The sequence below is a fragment of the Canis lupus genome, chromosome 10, assembly GCF_011100685.1.
Source record: "Canis lupus familiaris isolate Mischka breed German Shepherd chromosome 10, alternate assembly UU_Cfam_GSD_1.0, whole genome shotgun sequence".
Lineage (NCBI taxonomy): Eukaryota > Metazoa > Chordata > Mammalia > Carnivora > Canidae > Canis > Canis lupus.
The window spans coordinates 70,568,861-70,596,450 of NC_049231.1; the positions used below are offsets into that span (position 1 = coordinate 70,568,861).

At 53.3% G+C, this 27,590-nt stretch overlaps 1 protein-coding gene across 1 annotated transcript; it reads left to right on the forward strand.

The window, feature by feature from the left end:
* The first annotated feature begins 1,190 nt into the window (after nt 1-1,190).
* On the forward strand, nt 1,191-27,535 carry ATP6V1B1 (ATPase H+ transporting V1 subunit B1). The gene is given in 15 exon segments (XM_038551550.1): nt 1,191-1,389; nt 6,700-6,755; nt 18,265-18,363; nt 18,568-18,661; nt 19,223-19,290; nt 19,292-19,301; nt 20,180-20,319; nt 20,706-20,807; nt 21,395-21,492; nt 22,869-22,992; nt 23,157-23,307; nt 23,535-23,617; nt 24,410-24,514; nt 25,449-25,578; nt 25,649-27,535. Coding segments are annotated over 15 exon segments (1,542 nt in total). The 5' UTR covers nt 1,191-1,271; the 3' UTR covers nt 25,813-27,535.
* Nucleotides 27,536-27,590: the final 55 nt, after the last annotated feature.

Here is a 27,590-nt window from a genome sequence, read left to right on the forward strand (position 1 = left end):
CCCGTGAGGTGTGTGGGGCCCCCGCACTGCAGCCGGGGTGCGGCACTGCCATGAGCGCAGGGCCCCCGCCTTCCCAAACCCCCCACCCACGAGCCATCTTCCAAACAATGGGAATCATGAGAGAGGGACAAGGGACCAGAAATGGGTTCTCAGGCCAGAGGATGGAGGTGAGGGTTCAACCCGGGGCGGGGGGGGGGGGGTGTACAAAGAGGAGCACGGTTTGTTCCAGGCTGCTCTGGGACACACATACTTGGTTTCAGATCGGCTGTCCTGGGTCACCCAGACCGGGCCTGGGTGACCGTGCTTCCTCCCTTCCCTCTGCGCGGGCGTACGGTTTGGGCAGGTGCTTCGACGTCCCCAGACGCCCTGAGTCTGGAACGAAACAGGAGGGTGCCCGGGGCATGCCTTGGGCTCAGTGGGCCGAGATACCACCTAGTGTCCACCTTGCCTGTCCAGCCGTCCGTGCCACTGACTGCGTCAGCCACTTGACACCAGGAGGGCTCCTCCGTTTGTCCATTCTGCTCTGAGCTGAGGAGTGTCAGGGCAGCCCTCCTGCATGAGCCCCGGGGCGGGGGGGGGGGGGGGGGTGGCGTATGGAAAGGTGAGGCACGGTCCTGTGATAGGGTGGAGGGACACCTTCCCTGTTCCTGCAAAGTTCTCAATACTATGAGACAGAAAAGCTTAAAGCGACCCAAGTCTGACAGAGGAGACATAAGCTCAGCTCTTTGGGGGCCCAGAGTCTAGGGCAGTGACAAGAGAGAATTGTCCAAAGGGCGCAACCAAGGAAAGACACCAGCTGTGTGCTGGGCCCAGAGTGCTGGAGGAGGCAGGGAGGGCTTCCTGCAGGAGGCGGCCCTGGACCTGGCACAAGAATGATCCTCTAGATGTTCCAAAAAAGATGCCAGTGGAATTGTGCGGGGGGAGAAGTGCCCAGGTACTTCTGTACCCGGTAAGGGCAGGGGGTGCAGGGTGAGGACCGGCAGAGACGCTGAGGCAGACAGGCGAGGGAGGGCAGCCTGCCAGAAAGGGCCGTGGTGGGGAGCTGGGGAGGGGCCCTCAGGTCCCACGGGGAGGAGCTGCGGGGGGCCACAGCCGCCAGCCCTGCCCCTCCCCACCACCTGCTGAGGTGGTTAGGGCACCGCCCCACCTGGAGGAGCTCTCCCGGGCGGGGGGGCGGGGGCAGGGGAGGGGCGGCGGCTGGTCACCGTCTCCAGCTCTAGCCCGGTGTAGGGTGTAGGCTCGGGTACTTCGCTCCCGCCTGCCGCCTCGCCATGGCCTTGAAGGTAGACAGTAGGCCCGGGGGGCTCCCCGGCAGTGGCTGTGACCTGGGCCCCGCCCGAGAACACATGCAGGCCGTCACCCGGAACTACATCACCCACCCCCGAGTCAGTGAGTACAGCCCCCGCGGTGGGTGGGGTTGGGTGGGCTGCTGGTGGCTCTGCTTCTCAGGCTCAGGGCACGAGACGATCTGAGACAGAGGAAGATCTGGCGGGGGGGCTGCGGTCTCCGTCCAGCAGGGTGACTCGATGGACCGCCTGGACAAGGGGCCCCTCTGTAGATGGAGGGATGGGGTCCCCACCCAGGCTAGCCCGCGTTCTCAGGATGGGGAAGTACATGCCACTGCGAGTGCTGTCAACGGGTCCGTGTCACCTGGGCCTTCTCGGGGCAGGTGTCTGTGTATAAGCCACGTGCCTGTGTCTGCTCGCGCTCCCACCCTCACCTGGGTGAGGATATGTGTAAATCTGTGTGGCAGCTTGCATGTGTGTATGATCAGAGTGAGGAAATGTGTGACAGTACCTGTGCACGCTTTTACACTCAGGGTGAGTGTGTGTGTCCACGCACGAGCGTGTGGCTCACGGGGAGAACGTGGGTACGTGGCCAGGGGAGGTCGTGTGTCTGTGTCCATACAGCTGGGCGACGGAGAGTGTGTGCCGTGGCCTTGGGTGCCGAGGGCTCGGAGGGGGCGATCCCGAGGTGCGCCGGTATCGAGGGCCCAGACACCAGTAGGGCTCTGAGGGCCGGAGGGAGCACCCCCTCATCTCTCCTTGCCAAGGTCACTCTCCAGTTCTCAGGCAGCCCAGCTCACTGGAGTAAACCGGCCTGTCCAGCCCCAGCCAGGCAGGGCCTGAGGCTCCTGACAGGGTGTGTGTGGGGAGAAGCTGGCCTAGCACCCCCGCCCCCCAGTTACCCAGGCCATAGGGGGAGGGGCCACCTGCCAGGGCAGCCTGAGAGCTGGGTCTGCATTGAATGGGGCTGGCATCCACCCAGAAGGGACCAAGTGCCCAGTGGGCAGGCCCAGGGTGCAGGGAACATCCCGGGGTGTGGAGGCACCTCCGGAGGCTGGAGGCAGGCACAGGGTGGGGCACATTCCAGCAGAGGAGAAACTGAATGGGACCAGATCTACCCTGGAGGCCCTGCAGGCCCTGCAGGCCCTGCCCTGTGTAGGAATGGGGGAAGAGGAAAGCCCAGATCCTCCCCCTGGGGCCAAGCAGAGGTCAAGGCTGCCCAGAAATACCCAGCGACTGGCCCCCCCTTGGGTCCCGAGCCCAAGCCCGGTGGGGACCTGAGCCCAGTTGTCCAGCCCAGCCCTGCAGGCTCCCCCCATCACTCCTGCAGCTGCTGTCTGGGGGCCCTGCGGGGTGCAACCTCCTCCAAGCCAGTTCTCTCCAGCTGGCACCTTGTTTAGAGTCAACAAGCCCAGGTACAGGGAAACATCCAGGAGTCCTGACCCAGGCTGGATCCCAGGGGTGGCAGCGTCCCCGTGTTTGCTTGTGTGTCACTTCACATGGCCCCGACCCAGGCGAATGCGTCACAGCCCACGGCTGACCCACAGACAAGCTGCGTGTGGGGGAGCCCCTGCACCCCGACTCTGCTCCCCACCTGCATTAAAGATGTTTCTGCACTGACGAAGGCTCCCGCCTCTGCTTGGGCTGCATACCAGGGTCCCCGCAGGGAACCAGCGCCCCAGCCCCACCGAGAGCCTCCCCCCACCCAGGAGCTGACCTCAGGGTGCTTGGGCCCCTACAGCTTTCTCCACTTCCCGCCCCCTTCCTCCTCTGGGGCCTGAGGGGTTTTGTCTGTGAGGGGTGAGGATGGGGGTGCAAAACCTAGACTGCTGCCCTGTTTGCTAGAGGCAGGACCCCTGTAGCTCTCCCAGCTGGCCTCCTACCCCAGGACTCTGGGGACGCTACCTGCTTGTGAGCAGGAGAACTTTATGTAGAGACAGAAAGAGCCTAGGGCGAGAGCTGGGGGTCCAGAGGGACAGGGATGGGGCAGCTGGCTCCCAGCCTCAGAGCGATTCCAGCAGAAGGCCTCCTGGAGGAGGTGCCCTCAACAGGCCTGAGACCTTAAGGGTGATTTCACTGCAGAGGCAGAGGGAATGGGCCAGAAAGTAGGGAGCAGGGTATGGGGGAGGGAGGGGACGGGGACTGAATCCCAGCAACATCCTTCCGGAAAGGAAAGGAGGGATCCGTCTGCCACCCTCAGAGCTAGGGCTCTTTCCCCAGGGGAGGGGGTGGCATGGAGCTTTACCTGTTGTGTGGGGCAGAAGGTGCCAGGCTGGGGCAGGGGCAGGGGCAGCGGGGAGAGGACAGGGCCCAGCACGAGCAAAGGTCGGGCCCACAGGCTGTCAGCCCAGCTAGAGAGGTAGAGCTGGGTCAGGTCACCCAGAGGCTGGGGTGCCAAACCTCGGTTTCCCCCGCTGAGAGGCCGAGGAGGTCACACCTGGCAGGTCTTCGGCTGCTTCTCAGAAGCCTGGGCTTCCAGCCCCTGCCCTCCCTCCCCTAATCCCTCAGAGGGGATCAGGGAGGAGGTGCAGGACCTGCTGCCCCGGGCTTGCCCCCACCCGGCCTCCTCACGCCTGGGCGCCCGGCTGAGCCCTCTCCGGACGTTGCAGGTGTGGCCGGGCAGGCCCTAATTAGTGGGCTGCTGGAGCCCCCGCTGGGCCTTTGACGGGGAAGCCGAGGGGAGTGGGGGCAGGAGGGGTCCGCCTGCGGCCCCAAGTGCAACCCGAAATGTCAGCGAGGACAAAGGAGCAGGGGAGGAGCGGAGCGGAGGGAGGGAGGGTCTGGGAGTCTCGGGAAGGCCTACCGACTACTGACCGAGAGCCCCTCCAGGTCTCCAGGTCTTCGGGGCCAGCCCCCCCCAGCGCTGCCCCCGCCTTGCACCTCACCGGGGTGGAAGGGCCGGGCTGAGGCTGCTGGGTGAGCTGGGGGCTTGCAGACCACACTGGGCACCCAGCCCAAGGGCCCTGGCGCCCTCCCACCGCCCTCACCACTGCTCCCCCCACCTCAGGGGTCCTCCCCAAGGTAGTGCTGTGAGGATGAAATGGGGGGAGCCAGCTGTGAAGGAAGGGAGGAAGTTGAAAGATTGGACTCTGAGGCAGAATTAGAAAGAGTCCCCCAGGGCTTTGTGGACCTTGGGCCCTACCCACCCCCAGCTCCCCCTCCCCCGCACCCCAGCCCACCCGCTCTGCGTCTTGCTTCTGCCTTCACAGCCCACGGCAGGCCTGGTTATTTTCTCTATAGGGCCACCCAGAGGCCAGCTCTTCCCAGGGCTGGATCTGCTGTGCCTGGTCCCTTGGGGTGACCTAGAGAGATGCCCGCTTGGAGAGCTCAAGGAGAAGGTGGAAGGTGGGCAAAGGAAGTGAGCAATCAGCCCTACTTGCCAGAAGTTGGGCTGCAAAGGGCAGCAGCCGTGCAAGGACTGGGGCCCAGGGAGTGGTTTTTAAGATGGGAGATACCAGGGGCATCTGGGGTGCTCAGGAATGAGCACCTCCCCTTGGCTCTGGTCCGGATCCCACGGTCCTGGGATGGAGCCACTGAGTTGTGGTAGCTCAGCAGGGGAGCCTGTTTCTCCCTCTCCTCCACCCCTGCTCCTGTGCTCTCTTTCTCAAATAAATAAAATCTTTTTTTAAAAAAAAAGAAACATAATGGAAAATACCAGAGCTTGCTTAGTGGGAGGGCCACCAGAGAGGGGGGAGCTGGGCCATTGCCCTCAGGAGCAGCCATCTCTGGGGCCTGGGCCCCGGGGCCAAGGAAGGTTGGCTGAGGAGGGAAGGTTGGCTGTGTCCCCCATGGAACCCGAGGAAGCTGAAGGAGTTCCCCTGCTCCGGGTGCAAGCCCCATAGAGTGGGTCTTCTTGTGCCCTCGTTTTTGAGTTTTCCCAGCAGTCCTAAGCTCAGAAGAGCCTTGCAAACATCCCCAGGAGGATCACCTTGCCAGTTGGTCTTTCTAGCCCAAGTCCCAGTGAAAGGAGTGTAGATCAGACAAAAATGAGGAGTTTGAGCACGAAGGCCCAGACTGGGGAAGACGTGAGCAGGCGGCGTTTAGTTTCTCTTGGAGAGGGGTGACTGGGCACCAGGCTTGCATGAGGGCAAGTGGCTGGGAGCCACTGTGTCTGATGGGAAGGAAGCACAGGGCGGGAACCCAGCCCCAGCTCTGCCTCAAGCGCGCTGGGGGACCCTGCACTAGGTTTTTCACCTCCATTCTCCTCTCCTTTTGAAAAGAGGGTTAGACCACTCTCGCCTCTGATGACCTTCAATCTGTGAGTGACCCAGTGATCCTCCAGGCGCTCTGGTCCTCCTGCCTCGTCAGGGTCCCTCATCCCAGCTGTCCCACTGGTGCTTCACAGGGACCCCAGGGAAGAGCTATGTATTCCAGGGTCGTGAGCGGGGGAGAGTCCCAGGGTCTCCCAGCTAGGCCCTGGCAGAACCAAGATAGGCTTCCTGTCGGCCAGTCAGTCCATGGCTTTCCTACTGGGGTCCCTAACACTGGAGTTCAGGGCTCCTCAACACTGGGCTTAGAGGCTCCCTGTAAGCTGAGCTCATTTCCCCATTTGTGGATCTCTTCAGCCACAGGGACTGGCACATTCTTCTTCCCCCTTCCTTGTCATTCTTTCCTTCCAGGACCCTCCCTGGCAAGGCCTCACGGCAAAGCAGGGACCCTGGCTGGTTTTCCTTACAGGTGTCTGCACCACCCACCACCTGGTGTGCACTCACATGCGCACAGGTACATAGGCACCCATGCACACAGGCCCACAGGTGCATGCATGCACCCAGGTGCACAACACACAGGCACACAGGCATACAGGTGCACACACACAGGTGCACAGGTGCACACAGGCACACATGCACACAGTTGTACACGCACAGGTGCACACAGGCACACAGGTGCACACACAGGCACACAGGTGTACACACACACACAGGGGCACGCACACAGGCAGTGCCCAGTCAGTGCCGGATGCTCCCAGACAGACACAGCGGGTAGTTCTCTTCTCATCTCTAGCTGGGGGCCAGAAGCTTTTGGAAAATATTGTGGGTCAGAGAGGAAGGAGTGGGTAAGATGGGGGCTGAGGCCAGAGGGGAAGCCGACTCAAGATAAGAAAGACCTCTGCTGGCTGAGGGGGAGGAGAGGACTCCGAGGGGCCTCTGCCCTTGCCCTGGCCCTCCCCCCAGCCTCCTGCAGGTGTCCAAGCCAGCGGGGGGCCCTGTGGGCAGGGGCATGACCCTTACAGCAATGGTGGCTGGCCCTGTCACAGCTAATGACCCTGACAGCCCAGATTGGGAAGAGGGTGGGGGTGGTGCATCCAGGGACAGAAAGCAGAGGATGCCTGTGTGTGTGTGTGTGTGTGTGTGTGTGTGTGTGTGTTTCTGGGTGTCTGGGTGCGACACCCTCACCGGCCTGCACTCCTCTCCAGCCTACAGGACTGTGTGCAGCGTCAATGGGCCCCTGGTGGTGCTGGACCAGGTCAAGGTAAGACTCTTCCACCTCTTGCCAGGCCCCAAGGCCAAATCCCAGGACTCTCTAGCCGGCCCTGTAGGATTTCTTCTAAATTGCCCTGTCCCTGGCTGTCCCCCGTGGGCCCACCTGTCCCTTCTAATTCCCTGTCACCCCTCTCCACCCTCTTCCCCCCTAGCTGTCTCCTCAGCTTCCCCCTTCCCCTTCCCGCCTTTTCAGTGCCCACCCCGCCCCCTCTGGGCCTTCAGGGACCCACACCTACTGCCCAGGACTGGGGGATTTGGGCGATTGTGCCTCTTTCCTCATCAGTAGAATGGTAGTATGGTTGTATTGAGCTTGTTCACGAGCTGGACTCTTCCATCTGCTTCTTTTAAGAGGAAGAGAAGGCCGAAGAACAATGCCACCTAGCTCTTCTCCCGAGCTCAAGGTTCTCAGAGGCTTTCTGAGTATCTCAGCCTGGGAGCCAGCAGCGTGGGTGGTTCACAGAAAGAAGTGGGAAGTGGGCTCCCGTGTGTCCCCCGGGGAACTGCAAGACCCTGGCACAGACTGGTAGCATTTTCAGTTTGGGGTTGGGGATTCTTAAGGCATAAGGGGCCCTGCAAAGGTACTAGATCACTCTGCTGTCCCTCTTCCACCAAAGTTCTGCCCATCAGGCTCCTACCCCACGCAGGAAAACTGGTGCTACCTTTGAGTCATCCCTTCCTGGCCCCAGTCTATCAGTGCCAACGACCCATCTGTCAGCAGTCGCCCACCCCACTGCTCCCTGATTATGGCCATGGCCTCTAGGCCCCCCCGCCCGGTGCCCCCTGCAACCTGACCCGTTCACTTCCCTGCTTCAGACTCACCCAGCGTCTTCACTCAGGCTCTACACCCCACAGGTTCCTGCCTACCTTCCCACTCTCCCCTCCCTCCTTGGAAGTCCACCCTGCCCCTGCATGGAGCTGCCATTTGTTGTCTTTGCTCCTATTTTCCCTCTGCCTCTCCTACTACCTTTCCCCCATGACTTCCTCTGACTCATCCCCAGGCCTAGCTGAGAGGTCACTTCTAGAAGTTTCACCCAGGCCCCTGGCCATGAGCCTGTCCCTCCTCTCCCTCTTCTGTGCTGCCCTGTTGGCAGCTCCTTTAAGCCATTTGGCCACATGTCCCCTCGCTGTAATATCCCTCCTATTACTCATTGCTCCTGAGTACTCATACCGCAACAGCCCCGCACTGCACTTTAACCGAACACCCAGTCCATTGTGGGTACTCAGTTAGTCAAAGGAAGGGTGAGTAAATGAATGAGATGCATGAATGAATAAATGTCAGAATGACTAAATCTGACCCTCTCATTCCTGGAAACTAGATCCTGAGTTCATCCCATTTGACCCACTAGCGTTGGGGGGACCCTGGGAGGAAGTGTGATGGAGTGTTTACACGGGTATGCACGGGTGTCACGCAGCCTGACTCCGACTCCTCCACCCCATACTTCCTACCAGCTACCCTTCAGTTGGAGATGGGCTGCGTCAGTGCTGCCTGAGAACTTGTTACAGATACGGATCCAGGGGCTCCCACCCAAGACCAACAGAATCAGAAACTTTGGTGGGGGGGGAATGCAGAGAAGTCAGTCTTTCTTTTTTTCTTTTTTTTTCTTCTATTTTATTTTTTTGTAAATTTATTTTTTATTGATGTTCAATTTGCCAACATACAGAATAACACTCAGTGCTCATCCCGTCAAGTGCCCCCCTCAGTGCCCATCACCCAGTCACCCCCACCCCCCACCCTCCTCCCCTTCCACCACCCCTAGTTTGTTTCCCAGAGTTAGGAGTCTCTCATGTTCTGTCTCCCTTTCTGATATTTCCCACTCATGTTTTCTCCTTTCCCCTTTATTCCCTTTCACTATTTTTTATATTCCCCAAATGAATGAGACCATATAATATAATGTTTGTCCTTCTCTGATTGAGAAGTCAGTCTTTACAAGCCCTCCAGGTGATGTGATGCTCCCTGAAGTTTGAGAAGCATCGATCCAGGCATGCAAATCCGAGTTTCCTCATCTAGTAAATGACAGGAGCGTTGTGGTGAGGATCAAATCAGATAAACGTATCTTTATTTTTCCTCCTTGAGAACAGCTAGCACTAGCTCTGCCTGGAATGCAGAAGTGCTAACGTGCCTGAGGGAACAGTTGCTGCCACCTGCTGCCCTCGGCTGGGGTTTGGAGGCTCAGTACCTTTCCAGACATCCACTCTCCCAACGATTAAATGGGGCTAGACGAGGAAACAAGCCGCCCCCCAGACCTACCGTGCCGCTGTGCTTAGTGCTTAGTAGATGCATCTGTAACTTTCTAAGAGCAGGAAGAATGACAGGGTGTTGGAGAACCCCAGAGAACCCTGGACTTGCAGAAGGAAGGAAAAGCAGCAGTGGTGTGTAGTCTCCTAAGTTCAGGAGGTGGAGAAGACAGCTTTATGTACCCGTCGTGGGGCCCCACACCCCCTGCCCTCCTCCTGGGTTACTTGGGCAAGATGCCACAGTTCCCCTTCTCCAGTGCCACCTCCTGCCCAAATCGAATCACACCCTCAATTATGCTTCCAGCTTCCCTGCTTCTCAAATGGAAAAATTGGGGGGGGGGGAGAATTTTATGTTGATTCAAAGTCCTTAGCCCAGGGAATAAGGGCCTCGAAATTGTTCGCAAACCTCTGATACTGTGTATCCATGTTCCTGCTCTTTTTTCTAGAGGTAATTTCCATGGTTTCCTCTGATTTTTGGAGATCTGGGTGTAGACTGTAAAAGGCCAAACCCCTGAGTATAGACTGTAAAAATGACCCCTCGAGACTATTAAACTTCCACACTCTCAGCCCGGATCTCACAGTCACACACAGTTTGTGCAAGCATTACAGAGGAGTCCCGTTAGCTGGCAGCCACCTGCCTGGGGTGCTTCCGAGCTCACTAGGGCAGTGGTGTTTAAACTTGAGCACGCGGGAGGATCCCCCGAAGGATTCTTGGGGTCCCCACCCAAAGTTCTGATTCAGGACAAGTTCCCAGGTGCTGCGGCTGCGCTGGGGACCACATCTGCCAACTGCTGTAGTCTGATGTAGACCGGTCCTTGCTGAGACTTGGAGAAAGCGCTTGGTTCCCAACGTCTGTGGCTGCTTCCAAACTTTTAAAGGAAAAAGCTTCAGCCCTGAAGACGATTTCCAAAGAGGGGTTCCCAAACCGCCCTGGGCATCGTCAGGAGGGGAGGACTGGGAGGCCGGCGCTTCCTCCGACCAGCCCTGCGGGGCTTGCAGAGAAGTCCCAGCCGTCGGAGCGCGGTGTGGGCTGCAGCTCCCGTCTGCCTGACCCCAGGCTGGCTGCGGACTCGGCTGGTCCCCAGCAGAGGCGGTGGGTGGCACTGACCCCCCCCCCCCCCCGGCAGTCCTCCTAGAGCCCAAGGGTGGGCGTTGGGAGAACCAGGCTCCGAACGGGCTCCTCGGGGTCAAGCGCACGGCCTCGGCCTGGGATTCGAGCCTCCGTCCCTCTGCACTGCGCGTTCCGGCGTGAGCGCTCCCGCCCCATAACCCGGGTACCCCGGGTGCACGCGCGCAGCGCCGGGTACTGTCCTCCGAGGGGCCCCACGACCGCTCCACGGGGGGGGGGGGCGGGCCTCACAGTCCCCCGGCACCTGGCTGAAAGCTGCGCCGCGCACTCGCCTTCCTCCCGCCGCGGCCGCCCCCGCTCCCTCCCCTCCTCCGCCCTCCGTCCTGCGCGGCAGTCGCGGCCTTCTGCCATCCCCGCCGCCCGCCTTCTGCATCCCCGCCGCCCGCCTTCTGCAGGGCCCCGCCGCCCGCCTTCTGCGGGGCCGCAGCCCGCCTTCTGTGGGGCCCCTCCGCCGCCCGCCTTCTGTCAGGCCCCTCTGCCGCCCGCCTTCTGCAGAGCTGCCGGCCCGCCTTCTGCGGGCCCCGCTCCCGGCCTGCGCTCCGCCGCGCAGCTTCCCCGGTTCCCGGCGCCCAGGCCCCGAGGCCAGGCTCCTGAGGCCGCGCAGCCCTCGCTCCCGGGCGCCCTCTCGTGGTCGGCGAGCCCCGCCGCGCGGTCCGCACCCCTGGCCGAGCCCTGCGCCCCCGGCGACCCCGCTGCAGGGGGGGGGGGGGGGCGGTGCGAGGAGGTGCGCTCCCCGCGTCCTCGGCGCGGGGCGTCCAGGTGGGCCCTGCAGGGTGCCCGGGTGCCGGGGTGCGCCCCGCCCCGCCCGCCCCGCTGGGAGCTCGAGCCGCGCCCCCGCCGCCCAGGCCCCTAAGGTCACTATCTCAGGCAGAGCCGGGATTTGATGGAGAAACGACGGTGACAACCAGTCGCACCGTACTTGGACATCCCACGTTTTTATTACGTTTTAATCACCAAAAAATTAAAAGCTTGCTCCTTGGAACGAGTGAAACAAGAAAAGGCGCGCGCGTGAGCGTCCCTGACGTCCTTGTCCCCGGCCTCGCGCCCAGCCAGAGGCTGCGGCCTCCTGGAGCCTGGGGGCCTGCGTGTCCCTCGGGGCTCAGGATGCACGGACGCTCCGCGGGCTTCCAGGCTTTGCTAAAATGCCCCTTTGCTGCTGGGCCCCTCGCGGCGGGAAGGTGGATCCCCCGAAATGAAGTTGCAGGTTCAAAACCTGCAGACTGGAAGAGGCACTGAGGTGGGCCCAGCCCGGCCAGCCCTTGGCAGCCTGCGTGGGGACCACGACCCAGCACCCCCGCGGGCCTGAGCATCTCTCCCGATGATGAAAACTGTCCTGCCCCGCTTCTCCTTATATTTCCGTACCTTCTTATCGGTTTGGATTTCACTTTCTGCAGCGTGACATCTTCCTACACCTTGAGGTGCACACTTTGAGCTGTGGGAGCTCTTTGTTCATTGTCCACATTGGCTTACGGGCCCTGCCACACAGAAATGTCCGTTTATACAATCAAACCTCTCTGTTTTTTCCTTGGTGGCTTCTGGATTTCTTTTTCTTTTTTTCTTTTTGGCTCCTGGATTTCTCATCTTACTTAAGACATCTCTCTTCTCCAGCTTTTCTAGAAAAGCGGAGGAAACGAAACAAGAAAAGCTCTTCTAGTGTTTTTATAAAACCTTTATATTTAAAGGTCTTATATGCCTGAAATGTGTTTGTGTTTACGATGGGGTATCTTCTAAGTAGATAGCTGGATAGGTTAGCACCATTTATTCAATAAGTTCTATTTTTCCCCTGTGAAGTAATTTGCCACATTTGTTCTACAACAGTCTCCTAAAATCTGATCTGTCTCTGGACTCCGACCTGCCCCACGGATCCATTTGTCTGCTACGCACCATCACTTAACCATTTTATTTGACTTCAGCAGCTTTAGAGCACATTTCAATGTCTGATAAGGCAAGTCCTCCACTCCGATCTTTTCCATAACTATTTCTGGATATTGTCAGACACTTAATATGAATTTTAAGATGATTTTGTTAAGTTCCAGAAGAAACAATAATCCAGTGGGAATGCATTTGATTTATATGCTTTCGAAAAGGATTTATATTTTTATGACAGTAGGTTGTTCTGGCTTGGAAAATAGTATTGTTCTGCATCTGCTCAGGGCTTGTTTTATGTCCTTCAGTAAGGTTTTATTATTTTCTTGCACCTCTCTTGTCAAAATTATTTCCAAATATTGTATGAGTTTGGGCCCTATTATAAATAGAACATTTTTCTCCATTTCCTTGTCTATTTATGGCTGGAATAGAAAAAAAGAGATTCTTTTTTAGTTTTTTTCATTTTATTTTTACTAAACTATGGTTGACACACAGTGATGCAAGAGATTGATTTTTACATATTTATCTTGTATACAGTTGCCAATCTCTTTTACTAATTCTGTTTTTTTTCACTAGAGCCGCTTGAGTTTTTCTATATATACATTATCATCTGCAAACGAAGGGACTTCTGTCTCTTTTTACATCAGCACACTTTAATTTTACTTGTTATTTTGAAACAATTTCAAATTTATGAAAAATTGTAAAAATAAAAATAGTACTAGGAACATCCGTACACCTAGTTGTTAACATTTTACCCCATTTGTTTTATCTTTTGCTTTGCATGTGTAGGCGTATGTGTGCATAACTTTTTCCTAGATCTTTCAAGGGTAAGTTATCCCCCAAAACTTGTATTAATTTCCAAAGAATAAGGATAATCTCTTACATAACAACAGTAGTTACCAACTTCTGAAATTTACACTGATATGCTCATCTGGGACCATCCATATTCCAGTTTACCAGCTGCCCTAATAAAGTCTTTTTTTATTTTAAATTTTAATTTTAATTTTTATTTTTTGTATATTTTTATTGGAGTTCAATTTGCCAACATAGAGCATAATACCCAGTGCTCATCCCGTCAAGTGCCCCCCTCTGTGCCCATCACCCATCACCCCAACCCCCCTTCCACTACCCCTTGTTCGTTTCCCAGAGTTAGGAGTCTCTCATGTCCTACTAAAGTCTTTTATAGCATTTTCTCCCTCCAGCAGAGGATCCAGCCTGGAGTCAGGTTCAGCCTCTAGTCATCGTCATGTCCCCGTAGCCTCCTGTAATCTGGAACATTTCCACATCCTTTCTCTGACATTTCTGAAGAATACAGTCTCCTCTCACTATGTTATATATATATGTTTTTTTATAAAATAAAAAAGATTCTCCATTTACATTTATTAGTATACTTTTTAATTTCTTTTTTTTGGTTTTATTATATAAACTATAATTTCGAAAACAATATTAAGTGACAATACCAATACAGGCATCTCTGTGTTACTGATTTTATTAGAAATAAAAATGGATTTGGCATTTCACCATTTAGAAGCTTGTTGATGTTGGCTTGGTAAATGGTCTAGTTAGTGTTCAAGGAGTTGCCTTCCTTTCCCGTTTTACATAGGATTTTATTAGAAAGCCTTTTGGGTTTCTATTTACATAATCCTGTGGTTTCTCTTTTAATCCGTGTTTACAAAAGAAATTCCCTATTATTACAAATTATATTGTCAAATGTTCACAAATTTCCAGAGGTTGATTGATCTAGGCTTATGTTCTTTTAATAAACCCTGTTTAGTCATACCTGTTTATTTGGTACACTGTTTGATTTGACTGTCTAACAGATTATAATTTCTGCATCTATATTTATAAGAGAAATTGATCTACTTTTTTTGAGAGGGTTCCATCTTTACTATATTTGGGGTTTAGGAGGTTTTCTTTTTTATAATTTCATTTCCTCCTAGTGTTTCTTTTCTGTTCATCATATTACATTGGCTGGTTCTTCCAATGTAATGCTGAATATAATGATGGATAGCAGGCCTTGTTTTGTTCCTAATTTTAAAGGGACTGTCTTATACGTTATATCAGTATGACGTTTTCTGTAGTTTGTGAGACTGCTTTTTGGAGTTAAGGAATTTCCCTTTTATTCTCTGTTTTCAAAGGGTAGTTTTGTTTTTTATAATTATGGATATCATGATTCTTTAATCTCAAAGCTTTTGTTTTTAATCAGGGATAGTTTTGGGTTTTTTTTTTTTTTTTTTTACTTTTTCTGGAATGTTTTCAGATGATCACAGGTTTTTTTTTTTAATCCTATAATCCATTAATAAGGTAAAGTACATTATCAGATTTCTAATATTAGATTAACCTTGAATTCCTGGAATAATTCCAACTTGGTCTTTTTAATTTGTGTGTATTTGTTTTGTCTTTATTTTTTCTTTTTTTAAAAGATTTTATTTATTTATTCATGAGAGACATAGAGAGGCAGAGATACAGTGGAGGGAGAAGCAAGCTCCCTCCCCACTGGGAGTCTGCACAACCTGAGCAGACACTCAACCACTGAGCCACCCAGGTGCCCCCTGATGTTTTCTTTTATCATTTGGTTTGTAATTTGATCTTTTTTATACTTTGCTGGTTTTGGTTTGTTAGTATTTCGTGTAGAACTTTTGCATCTATATTCATAAGTGGGATTGCCTATAATTTTCCCTTAATTATCTTATTTTGTATCAAGGTATTCCTTGCCACATAAAATCAATTCAAGGCCATTCCTTTTCCATTAGTCTTTTGAAGAGCTCAAGAAAGTTTCAAATTATTTGCTCTTTGTCAGAACTTGTAAAACTATCTGGGGCTGATGTTTTCTTTGTGGAAAGATTTTACACTATATGTACCATCTTAAAGATTGTAGGACTATTCCAGCTTTCTATTTGGTTTTTAGTCAGTTTTGTTTTGAGTTGTTTTCTTCTAGAACTTTAGTCATTTCACCTAAGGTCTGAACTATATTGCATACAGTTGCTCATAATTCCTTTCTATTACTTTTTAATATTGTTAGTATAGCTTTTGTATAGTTATTAGTACTATTAGTATATTAGTATAGTATCACAGTACTATTAGTATAGTTTTGACTATTTTACCCTAATAATTATTTATGTCTTTGTTTTTTTCTTAATGTTTATTTTATCAGTCTATTTTATTAGGCTTTTCAAAGAACCTATTTGGCTTTTAATCTTCTTTGTTATATTTTCTCCGTGTTCATGATTTCTGCCCTTTATTATTTCTTCTACTATATTGTTTTTTTTTATAAGTTTCTCTTTTAAATCCAGTTAACATACAGTGTAACATTACTTCAGATGTACAATATAGTGATTCAACACTTCCATATGTCACCTGGGGCTCATCATGACAGGTTCACTCCTTAATCTTCATCACATATTTCATCCATCCCCCTCCCCTACTTTACTGGGGGTTTTAATGCTATCATTTTCTTTAACTTTTCATGTTGCGTACTCTTAAACTTCCTTAATTTTTTTCTAACATAAGCATTTAAAGCTTAAATGTGGGGCACCTGGATGGTGCAGTTGGTTAAGGATCTGATCTTGGTTTCAGCTCAAGTCGTGATCTCAGGGTTCAGAGATCCAGCCCTGTGTTGGGCTCTGTGCTCAGCATGGAGTCTGCTTGAGATTTTCTCCCTCTCCCTCTCCCCATCCCCCTTGCTTGCTCTCCCTCCCAAATAAATAATCTTTAAAAATTAAGATAAAGTGTAAATGCATCACATATAAGTTGATATGTAGTTTTCATTATTATTTAGTGCTAAATATTTTCTAACTCTACATTCTTCTACATTGGTTTTTAAATTGCCAAATATATGAATGTTTTGATTTCCCTTTTTTTAAAAAAAAAGATTTTACTTATTTGAGAGAGAGATCAACAGAGCACAAGCAGGGAAACAGGGGGGATCAGCAGAGGGAGAAGGAGAAATACGCTCCCCACTGAGCAGGGTGTTTGATGCGGGGCTCCATCCCAGGACCCTGGGAATTATGACCCTAGCCCAAGGCAGATGCTTAACCAAATGAAGCACTCAGGCACCCCTTGTTTTTGATTTCTAACTTGTTTTGTTTATGGTCAAAAAGCACGGTAGAGCTGATTTATTCTATATAGGTCATGGTGCAAGGAGAGGTCCTTTCTTATTCTTTTCCGTTTCATTTATCATTTCAGTTCTGATTTCTTCTAACATCCAAGGAGTAACTTAGAGGAGCACTTTAACTTCTTAGGATTTGAGGAACACTGTGGGGAGGGATGTCATCTTTTTACCATTTATTTTTATTAGATTCTGATTATGACTTATTCCCTGAAGTAACAACCCCCCTGGGAAGCAAGGTGAGGGAGCCTGAAGGTAACTACCCATCGTCTCCAGTACCTCCCCTGGAAGAAGGCACAGGTGCAGGGCTTAGGTCTCTTGGGGGTGACAAGAGCTGAAGCCACTGTCAGTGGGGAGGGTCTGCTCTCCCAGCCCAGCTTCCCCGGTTCAGCTCGTAGCCTCTTCTGATGTGGGGAAAGACCCTGGTTCCGGAGCGTGTGTAGAGCACAGAGCTGGGGGATTCTCTTGGGGCAGACCTCCTCCTGCCCAACCTACCTGTGGTCCTAGTGGGACACCTAGTTTGTTTTTTTAAATTGAATTATAATTCACATATCATAAACTTCATTCTGTTAAAGCACAGTTCAGTGGTTTTTAGTATTTTTTTTTTTTTTTGGTTTTTAGTATTTACACAGAGCTGTGCAACTACACTATCTGATCCCAGAACACTTTCATCGCCTCCAAAAGAACCCTGTACCTATTAGTTGTCACCCTCAAGCCTCCCTCCTTCCAGACCCCAGCAACCTCTAAACCTTCCTGTCTTATGGATCTCTTTCAGATACTTCATATCAATGGAATCGTAGAATGCGTAACCTGTTCTGTCTGGCTTCTTTTGCTACTTAGCATGTTTCTAAGGTTCATCCTTGTAGCATGGATCAGTATTTCATTCCTTTTTAAGGCTGATGATATTCCATGGTGTAGATACATCATCTTTATCCATTCATCATCTGTGCACATTTGGGTTGTTTCCACTTTAGGGCTGTTATGAACACTGATGCTACTTGTATATGAACATTTATATACATTCATACACAAGTTTTTGTGTGGTCACATGTTTTCATTTCTCTTGGGCTTATACCTGGCTGTGGAATTGCTGGGTCATGTGGTATCTCTATGTATTTTTTTTTAATTTTTATTTACTTATGATAGTCACACACAGAGAGAGAGAGAGAGAGAGAGAGAGAGAGGCAGAGACATAGGCAGAGGGAGAAGCAGGCTCCATGCACCGGGAGCCCGATGTGGGATTCGATCCCGGGTCTCCAGGATCGCGCCCTGGGCCAAAGGCAGGCGCTAAACCGCTGCGCCACCCAGGGAATCCCTCTATGATTAACCCTTTGAGGAAGGGCCAGAGTTTTCCAAAGTGGCCACACCGTTTTACATTCCCACCAGTAGTGTGTGACGGTTCCGAGTTCTCCACCACCCTCAACCACACTTGTCATTATCTGTCCTTCTGACTACAGCCTTATTCATGAATGTGACGTTGTGTCTCCTTGTGGTTTTGATCTGCATTTCTTTGCTGGTGAATGATGTTGAGTATCTTACATGCTTATTGGTCATTTGTATTCTTCTTTGGACAATATCTTTTTATTCCTGAAACCTATGAAGATGACACGTGAATCAGCCCTAGCCCTATAGCTAGGGAAAGACTGCACTGGTACAGGGGGACACCTGACAGCCCAGGAGGGCACTGTGGTCTGTGGAGGCAGAAACAACGGTGCTGTTCATGAGACTAAACAGCCATCGTAATTACTACGTCTTATTGAGCTGTTTAATGACTTCACGTATGTCACTTTCTCACCACAGAAGCCCTACACAATAGGTGTTATTTATTATCCTCATTTGAAAGACAGGGAAAATAACACTCAGAAACATTAAGTAATTTCCATAACATCACATAATTTCTAAGCATCAGAGCTTCAATTCTCACCCTAAAGTCTTCCAACCCTAAAGTCAGTGCTCCTACCTGTTCAGGTGCACTGCGTCCCAAACAGAATTCAAACGCCCCACTTCCAGCCCCTCGAGTTCACTTCTAATAGTGCCTGGTCACAAAAGGGGACATAGAAGCTTGAGACTGGAGGGAGGGAGGTCCAGGAGGGATGGTGGGGGAATAGGGACTTCACTTTTGGTCTCATGGTTGCTCTGGCTGCTCTCCCCTTCTGCCAGTTTGCACAGTATGCTGAGATCGTCAACTTCACCCTCCCTGACGGGACTCAGAGAAGTGGACAGGTGCTTGAGGTGTCTGGGACCAAGGCAATTGTTCAGGTAAGCGGTGTCAACGTGATGTTGGCTGGTTGGATGAATGAACAAACCCACAAAGTTCCTGTCTTATAAACCCTCATGGCAGGAAACATCCTATTTTCCCCAAGAGCATCTTGCCCAGAGCTGGGTACAAAGGGAGCCTAGAATGGAGGGCCCCATTCTCCCCAGCAAGACCCTTATTAGAGTAACTAACCTCTTGTCCCACAGGTGTTTGAAGGAACTTCTGGGATCGATGCCCAGAAGACCACCTGTGAATTCACAGGGGACATCCTACGGACTCCAGTGTCAGAAGACATGCTGGGTGAGCGGGTAGTGCTCCTCTGTCCTACCAGCCCAGCTTCCCCGACCACACACTTGGCACACTGCCTGGTCCTTGCCTCTTTGCCTGTCTGCCTCTGCTGTGAGTTCTTGGAGGTCAGAAGTTGTGTCTTCTCTCTTTGACCCCTGGCTCCAGCTCAGAGCCGGACGTACAGCTGATGTTCTGTAAACAAGGAAGACTGGTTCAATGAGCTAGGGGCACAGTAGGTGGTCATCTATTTGGGGTTAGGCTGAAACAGAATGCATGTCCCCTAATTTTCTCCCAAGATCTGCCATACCTGGCCCTCTTTTCAGTTTTAAGGCTGAAACTTTAGAGTCATTTCATGGGCCAAGGCCTCACCTGTAAAGATTTCCAGGAGAGGAGAGAAGCTCCTCAGGGAGACAGTCACTGTAGCCAGCTCTCTGGGGGTAACTGAGGGCCGAGGGGAGAGGGACATGTGAGGGGCGGTGAGAGCCGGTGGTGGTGTGGAGGGTGGACAGCAGCGAGGGGAGGGAGACCCAGGGCTGGCCCTGAGCATCCCCCAACAGCCGCCTTCACCCTCAGGTCGGGTCTTCAATGGTTCCGGCAAGCCCATTGACAAGGGACCAGTGGTCATGGCAGAGGACTTCCTAGGATATCAATGGTGAGTGGCCAGCGAGAGGCTCTGGACAGCTTTCGGGACCCAATCACCCTCCCCACCCCCAGCCGGCCTCTGCCGCCTTGCCCTTGCCCTTGGAACTTCTGCCCCAGGGGCAATCAGCCAGGGCTCAGCCACAGGTCGGTCAGACCGCCAGGCAGACTGGGTACATGAGGAGAATTGCAGAGCCTCTCTCTGCCCCCCAATCTGCCGCAGAGCCTGAAATGCTGGCATCAGACTTCCTTCCTGCTCCTCAATGCCACCATCAGGTGCAAAGTTCCAAGGGTGCCCCAAGACCATCACTCTCCTGCCTTCCAATTCCCTGTCCCTGCCTCTCAGAGCCACCTGGGTGGCTTGTGGAGCAGATACAGCCAGTCCCTGTGGGAGGCCATCCTGAGTCCTCCAGCCCTGTTAGTTCTGAGGACCAGAGGGGCCCACAGAGGTCGTGGCTGGCCTCAAACCACTCAGGAAGTCAGAGGCAGAGCACAGAATACACATCCACTCAGACAGGAGCTCTCCAGGGCACCCTCAGTTCCTCTGAGCCCCGAACAACACCTGCTCAGCCTCGGGGGCCTCAGCCGGAGCTGCCCCCTGCCTGCCGCTTCTAATGTGCCAGGCAGCACTGTCCAAGGGAGCACTGGACCGTGGCTGTTTAAGTACAAATTAATTCAAACGGAATGTACTTTCATTTCAAAACCACATTTCACATGCTCAGCAGCCACACGTGGCTCGGGCTACTGTACTGGGTTGTGTAGTTAGAGCACATTTTCATCATCACTGAAAATTCTGTTAAATAGCACTGCTTTGGAGTCTGGGGCAGGGCTGGGGGAGGACAGGGATGGACCTGAACTCTTGATCATGGATCCACGCTTGCCGCCTGCCAGGCCAGCCCATCAATCCCCATGACCGCATCTACCCCGAGGAGATGATTCAGACGGGCATCTCTCCCATCGACGTCATGAACAGCATTGCCCGTGGTCAGAAGATCCCCATCTTCTCAGCAGCTGGGCTCCCCCACAACGAGGTGAGGCCTGCAGGTCCTGCACACAGGACCAAGAGGGAGGGACGGGGCAGAGGCCAGGGCTGGTGAGCCAGTGAGGAGGGTCTCCTGAGTCCAACAGGCAAGGACCGGCCACGCAGGGGTCATTGCCGTCCAGACTGGCAGCTGTCCTTTGGCAGCTCATGGACTCAGGGCTGCATAAGAGCTCCTAGTGTCCCCAAGTGTCCTCCACCGTGAGGAAAGCAGTAGGATCTGGGGCAGCCCTTTCATCTTTCTGGCCTTGGATCCTTCCCACAAAGGCCTTGGCAGGAGGATGGACTGGAAATTACCCATCATCCTCAGTGGTGCTCAGTGGTCTGGACCCTGGGCTCTGGTTCTCATGCCCTTCCCTCCAATCCACTCCACCCCAGATTGCTGCCCAAATCTGCCGCCAGGCTGGGCTGGTGAAGAAGTCCAAGGCTGTGCTGGACTATCATGATGACAACTTTGCCATTGTCTTTGCGGCCATGGGGGTAAGAGGAGCTGGGCAGATTGGCAAGTTCTAAAAGCTGTGGGGCAGGCAGCCTTGTCTCTCTTGGATCCTGGCTCTGTCTGATATGATGAGGGAGACATCATCCTTCTCCTTGAGCAGCTGTCAGAGTCCAGGCCTATCTGGTGGGAGAGGCAAGAAGAGCATGACTGGAGTGGAGGGCGGTGGGTGGGGATGGCACTCAGTATAGGACAGTGTGTCCCTCAACGCATTCCAAAGGACACGGCAGCTATAGGATGAGCCCAGGGTGGCCTGGAGGACGGGAAAGCCAAGGGAGCAGGTACTGTGGGGCCCTCAGAGGGCCCAAGGAAGGGTTAGCAGAGAAGCAGCTGCCTAGGTGAGGGGTCGGGATGGCACTGAGCAGAGCTCAACCTGAAGAAATGTGAACTTCTCTTTGGCGGCCTGATGGGCTCCCACCCAGGACTGGGCAGCAAACCCAGCCCCTGCCTTCTCAGGTGCTGGGTCATCCCAGGGACTGTTAGCCAGTCAGTCAATAGGCTTTACTGAGAAGAGATGGGAGGGGCCAGGGCCCCAGCCCTCAGGCTCCAGCCCTCCCTGCTGTGTGTCCAGGTGAACATGGAGACCGCCAGGTTCTTCAAGTCTGACTTCGAGCAGAACGGTACCATGGGGAATGTCTGCCTCTTCCTGAACTTGGCCAACGACCCCACGTGAGCCAGCCCCTGGTACCCAGACTGCCTTCAGGCAGCAGACCCCATCCCCTCTCAAAATCCAGAGTGCCAGAGTTCACGAGTCTCCCAGAACCACAGCCATGGGCCAGGGGTGGGAAAACAACCCCTTTCTGTGCAGACGGGGAATCTGAGGCTTGGTAAGGGCTAGGGTTAGCCCTCGGAGAGACAGAGGGAACTGGACCTCAACCCCACCTGCCACCTGCAGCCCCTCTGTTCTTCCCAGTATCTGCGTCCAGCCACTGTCCCCAGTCAGGGCTCCTTATCCTTGAGTCACTTCCACAAAGTCACCACTAAAGAGATATTTCCTTAATCCATTTGTTTACAAAAACTGCTGGTTTTCGTTTTAATTTTCTTATATGGCTACAGTTGACACAATGTCACATTAGTTTCAGGCCTACAACATAGTGATTCAATTTCTCTATAGGTTATGCTGTGCTCACCACAAGTGTACCTGCCACCTGTCACCAAGCAGCATTATGATAATACCATGGACTGTATTCTCTATGTAACTAGAAGCCTGTAACTCCCGCTGCTTCACCCATTTTGCCCATCTCCCAGCTCCTCCCTCTGCCAACCATCAGTTTATTCTCTGTATGTATAGGTCTGATTCTGCCTTTTGTTCATTTATTCATTTGGAAAGTTCAGAAAATATGAGTTTACATCCGTGGGTCAGGTGGATGAAAAAGAATGCTAATAAACTGTGCCAGGTACTGAAGGTGCTCCAAACACTGAAGTAACAGAATTCTGGAGGCCCAGGCGACATGACCAGGGAAAAGACCCACAGGCACAGAGCTTGAGGACAGAGAGCCTGCAGCCAGAGGAAGGGACTCGGGAGAGCTCAGAGTAGAAAGGGGCTGCCAAGCGGGCAGAGCAAGCAGAGGGACTCTCACACTAAGTGGCTCTGGAGTATGAGAGGAGCCTCACAGAGAGAATCCAGACAGTGCTCCAGCTGAGTCAGGCCGGGAGGGAGCCTGGGGAAGAGACAGCTACAGCCGGAGCCCTGCCCCTGCCTGGCGCTGAAGGCCAGAGCCCCTCACCTTCAGGGCCCCCTGGGACAGGGTGCTGTCATCCTCTCCACACTCTGGGCCCTGCTTGTCCTACTCTCACCCAACTCCCTGCCTGTCCCAGGCTCCCTACCCTTTCCTCCCGTGGATGGTGGGAGGGAGGAATGCCAGATTTGGTGAACTGCCCACCTCCAGGAAGCAGAGCCCTGACTAGGTACCTGGGAGATGGGGCTCATCCTTCCTACCCACTCCTCTGCTGCTGTGCACTGTGAGATTTCCACTCAGCACTTGCGGCTCGATGGCACACAGGCCTAGGCCTCCGGGCTCTCTAAACACTGGCTGTACCTCCAGGATCGAGCGGATCATCACCCCACGCCTGGCACTGACCACTGCTGAATTCCTCGCCTACCAGTGTGAGAAGCACGTGCTGGTCATACTGACCGACATGAGCTCCTATGCAGAGGCTTTGCGGGAGGTGAGGCAGCTGGTGAAGGGTGTCAGGGCCGTGCCTGCCTCTCCCTGGTCCCTACACCCCGAAACTTGCCCATCCAAGCGTGCCCCCACTGCATTTCTCACAGTTGCTGAACCTCCCACTCAGCCTCTTGCCCCCCTTCTTACCCAGCAACACTGATATTGCAGGTCTCAGCTGCAAGGGAGGAGGTGCCTGGGCGCCGAGGCTTCCCGGGATACATGTACACAGACCTGGCCACCATCTATGAGCGGGCAGGCCGCGTGGAGGGCCGCGGAGGGTCCATCACCCAGATCCCCATCCTCACCATGCCCAATGATGGTGAGTCTCTACTGCAGCCCCTGCCCTCCCTTCCCACTGGGACGCTTCAAAGGCCCGTGGGTTTTTTTGCATAGATGCTCAGTAGCTCTGTTCCTTCCTCAAGATGTGCACTGTCTTTTCATTGCCTCCACATACCCCGTCACTCCCATGAGAGGAAGAGAACCCACTCGACCTGGGTGGCTGGAGACGTGGGCCCCATCTACAGAGACCGGTGCGTTTCCTTGCAGATATCACCCACCCAATCCCAGACCTGACGGGCTTCATCACAGAGGGACAGATCTACGTGGACAGGCAGCTTCATAACAGACAAGTACGGTCCCCTCCCGACCCACTCAGTGCTCTCCTCACCACCTCCGGGGACACTAGCAGGTGTCGCACCACCAGCTGCGCTTCGTTTCTCTGTGAATTAGGAGGGGCCAGGCAAGGCTGACTCCAAAGAGGAGTTGACCCAGGGAGACTGTGTGGTTCACAGACACAAGAATCCAGCCTACCAGACTGGGGCATCTCATCCCTCTGTTGCTAGGTTTCCTCCTCTATAAAATGGAAATAATGGCATTTATCACTCGGTGGAGTGCACTGTGGAGGATCAAGTCAGTTGGCATATGGAAAGCATCCCGCACATAGTAGATACTCAGTAAATACCACTTGTCGTTCCTTCCCAGTGATTTGCTTTGGTGAACAAAACAAGGAGTAAGTGACACAAGCAGATGGTGAATAACGTGCCAGCTGCTTAGACAATGTGTCCCCGGCCGAGGTCAAAGGCAACCCCTGTGACTTTTCCCTCTTTGCTTAGTGGTTTCCTTCTTTGTAGCTATTAAGCTTCAACCTGGTTTTTGTCCAAATTATCAAAGGTCTTGAAATACTGGCTTTCATTACTTAAGTCAGGTCATGTCCGCTGTCCACCTCCTGTCCAGGAGCACACGAGCCAACAGTGAACACCTAAGCCCTAGAATCTGTGGGGACAGGGGCGCAGGGCATGACCTGCCCAGCTGTGTGGGAGGAGCGAGGGGCGGGCCCTCGAGAAGCCCAGGGGCCCAGGGACAGGAGACACAAGCAGGGGTAGGAAGGGAAGGGAAGTCTGGACCGCCTTCTGCTCCCCTAGATCTACCCTCCGGTCAACGTGCTCCCTTCCCTGTCGCGGCTAATGAAGTCGGCCATCGGGGAGGGCATGACCAGGAAGGACCATGGAGACGTCTCCAACCAGCTGGTAAGGGGGACACAGCATGGGGTACGCTGGCTTCAGAGGAGGCCGGAGCTTTCCGGGGTGGCCTCAGCCCACCTGGGCCTGCCGGGCTCGCACCCCTGGCCCAGGGGCTTCCATGAGAATCTTGGAAGTTCCTTGGGGGCCTTGCCCAGGGACCTAGGACTGCCCAGACTTCAAGCTGTTCCCTTACAGGCCTGGACTCCACCTTGCTGTCTTGGTCAGGGCCCCCAAACCTGAGCTGCCTGCCCTTTTCCTGTCAGGGGTCTGCATGGTCCAGTCCTGGGTGGAGAAGGCTGACGCTGTGGGGGCCTGGCTCAGGGCAGATGTAGGAGCCGGGGCACCCCAGTGCCACTCCCACCCAGGTGGTACCAACCTGGTTGGGGAGGAGCAGCCTTGAGTCCTGTGCTTGGTCTGTGATCCTGAGGTCTAGGCAGGACTTGCAGGGCCGCCATTCCCCCGCTGCTCTTCACCCACCCCCCACCTCCCCCCCCCCCCCCCCCCCCCCCCCCCGCCCCCTGCCTGTGCCTGCTTTGCAACCCCTTTGCTTGGGCCACGGTGTCTCTGCATTGCCTGCCTCTTTGCCTTTACCTCTTTTTTTCCTCCACCCCAGCACATGTGGGGTCTTGGCCCCCAGGCTGTGAGCTCCTTGGAGGCAGGCCCTCAATAAATGTGAAGTGCTGCTACCCCCCCCCCCCCCAAAAAAATAATTCCACCACATTCCCTCAAGTCACTCAATAAGGAGAGGAAAGACTCGGCTCTGACAACCAAACCAGGCGGCAGTTCTGGGAGAAAGTGGTAGATTCCAACATGGCACCAAAGCAGGACACAAACCAAGGTGGTCTCGTCTCACCACTAGGGAGGAAGGGAAGAAAGGAGATTGCAAAAATCACATTTGTTGGAAAGTATAAACCATACTCGTCCCCCGCCCCCCCGCCAGTACGCCTGCTACGCCATCGGGAAGGACGTGCAGGCCATGAAGGCCGTGGTGGGGGAGGAGGCGCTCACCTCTGAGGACCTGCTCTACCTGGAGTTCCTGCACAAGTTCGAGAGGAGCTTCATCAACCAGGGTGAGGCGGCTGGGGGCACCCTGGAACCCGGGGGTGGGGGGCGCACGGCCCTGACCCCGCTCCTCCCTAGGCCCCTACGAGAATCGCTCCGTGTTCGAGTCCTTGGACCTGGGCTGGAAGCTGCTGCGCATCTTCCCCAAGGAGATGCTGAAGCGCATCCCGCAGAGCGTGCTCGAGGACTTCTACTCCCGGGAGGCGCCGCCGCAGGCCCCCTCATCCGACACCGCGCTCTAGCTGCACCCCAGCCCTGGGCCCACACCTGGGGATCCCCCCCCTGCCCGGGCCCAGCCCTCTCCCTGCACTCCCCGCCCCGGAGAGAACCAGCCCCTGGTTGCGCAGAGGGAACCACCTAGAGAGCTTCACGAGGCCCAGGCCCCAAACCAGAGCAGTTAACCTGAATCTGCGCATTGGTGTTTTTTTCCTCCAGGTGCAGCCAGAGTTGGAACCACTAGTATAGAGACTGCAGGGTAACCCAGGTAAAGATAGTGAGGGAGAACTTGAAGAGGTCCTGGGACACACTCTCCAACCCCACATATACGTAGGGTTTTGTTGCCATTCTTAGGATCCTAATAACCTCAGAAGCGACAGCCCACAGAATCTCCCAACTGCCAGGAAATCCTCAAGCTATGTGCATGAAAAGCATTGTCACTTTATCTTAATTTGGAGCCAGGTGTTAAGGCTTCACCTGGGGCAGATGCCCAGTAGAATTTGCTAGGAATGCTCAGGAGGGGTGCAGACTCCTCAGACCCCTGGGGTCGGGAGGTGACTGGGCTACCAGAGGAAGTTTCCCTGGAATGAGGGAGAGCTGCTTCAGGTGAGCAATCTGCATTTTTGCTCTCCCTGTAGGTCACTGTGGTCTTGGGAGATCCTCCCCTCTCCTTCTTGGATTTCTCTGGGGGAAATACCAGGAATGATGGGACATAGAGGGGAGAAGGTAGTTAGAAGTGGGGGGGTGTAGTCTGGTATAGCTAGAGTTGACCCTTGGGGCCTCAGTAAACCTCCCATGAGCTTCGGATCCCTAAGAAGGGATGGAACGTGGATAGTCCAGTGATACTCAACATTGATTGCTTGACTACTGTATACTGTAAAAACTTAAAAGGCGAACTGAGGAAAACACCAACAACAAATATATAAAGGGTTACTGTGTTAATAAGTCTTACAAATCCAATAAGAAATACTTTTTAAATCCTCAGAGAACAATGTGAAGAAACAGATGATTTCCAGAAGAGAAAAACACCGATAATTGTTTGACTTTTGGTAGTCCTCAAATTAGAACATTTCCACTACCAAATTAGCAAATGTTTAAAAAAATCAGGTTTTAGGGCTGGTGGTAATGGTTCAAGTAGTTCCTTTTTTAATAACAGCAAATTCATAGATGGCTGACTCTGTCTCACTGCTTGAATCCCCTCCCTCCTTGTGAAGTAGGTAGTATTACTCCCATTTTGCTGATGCAGAAACTAAGACATAGAGGTCCAATAAGTCACCCAAAGTTACGTGGTTGATGTGCAGGGTACCTGCTGCTTCAGTGCAGATAGAAGTGTAAAGGAATATAAAACCTTGTTGATGGGCAGCTTGCAAACACTAACGATTTTAAAAATGTTCATTTCCTTTCACCTAGTAATTCTACTTCCAGGAAATCCATCTCAAGAAAATGGCCAAGATGAATCATTTTGTTTTCTGCCGCACATGTGAAATGATGGCACATCATTATGATGTTGGCCCATGGTGGCGTCATAATGTAGTCTCGCACGCGCCATGGCAACGGCTGCTAGTTCACAATAAAACGCTAGACGGAAACGAAGTACAAGAAAAGTCTGCACGATATGCGCATATCGTCATAGACCATGACGTCTGTGGGTGGTGCGACTGTGATTTTAAAAATTTCCTCACCGTCCTTTTCTCTGTTTTTACAATCAGCACTTACTAATTTTATAATCAGAAACAAAACTTAAGTGTCTTCTGGTGTGTGTGCGTGGTGGATGCTGTGCAGGAGGCCCCTGCTGCTGGAGCAG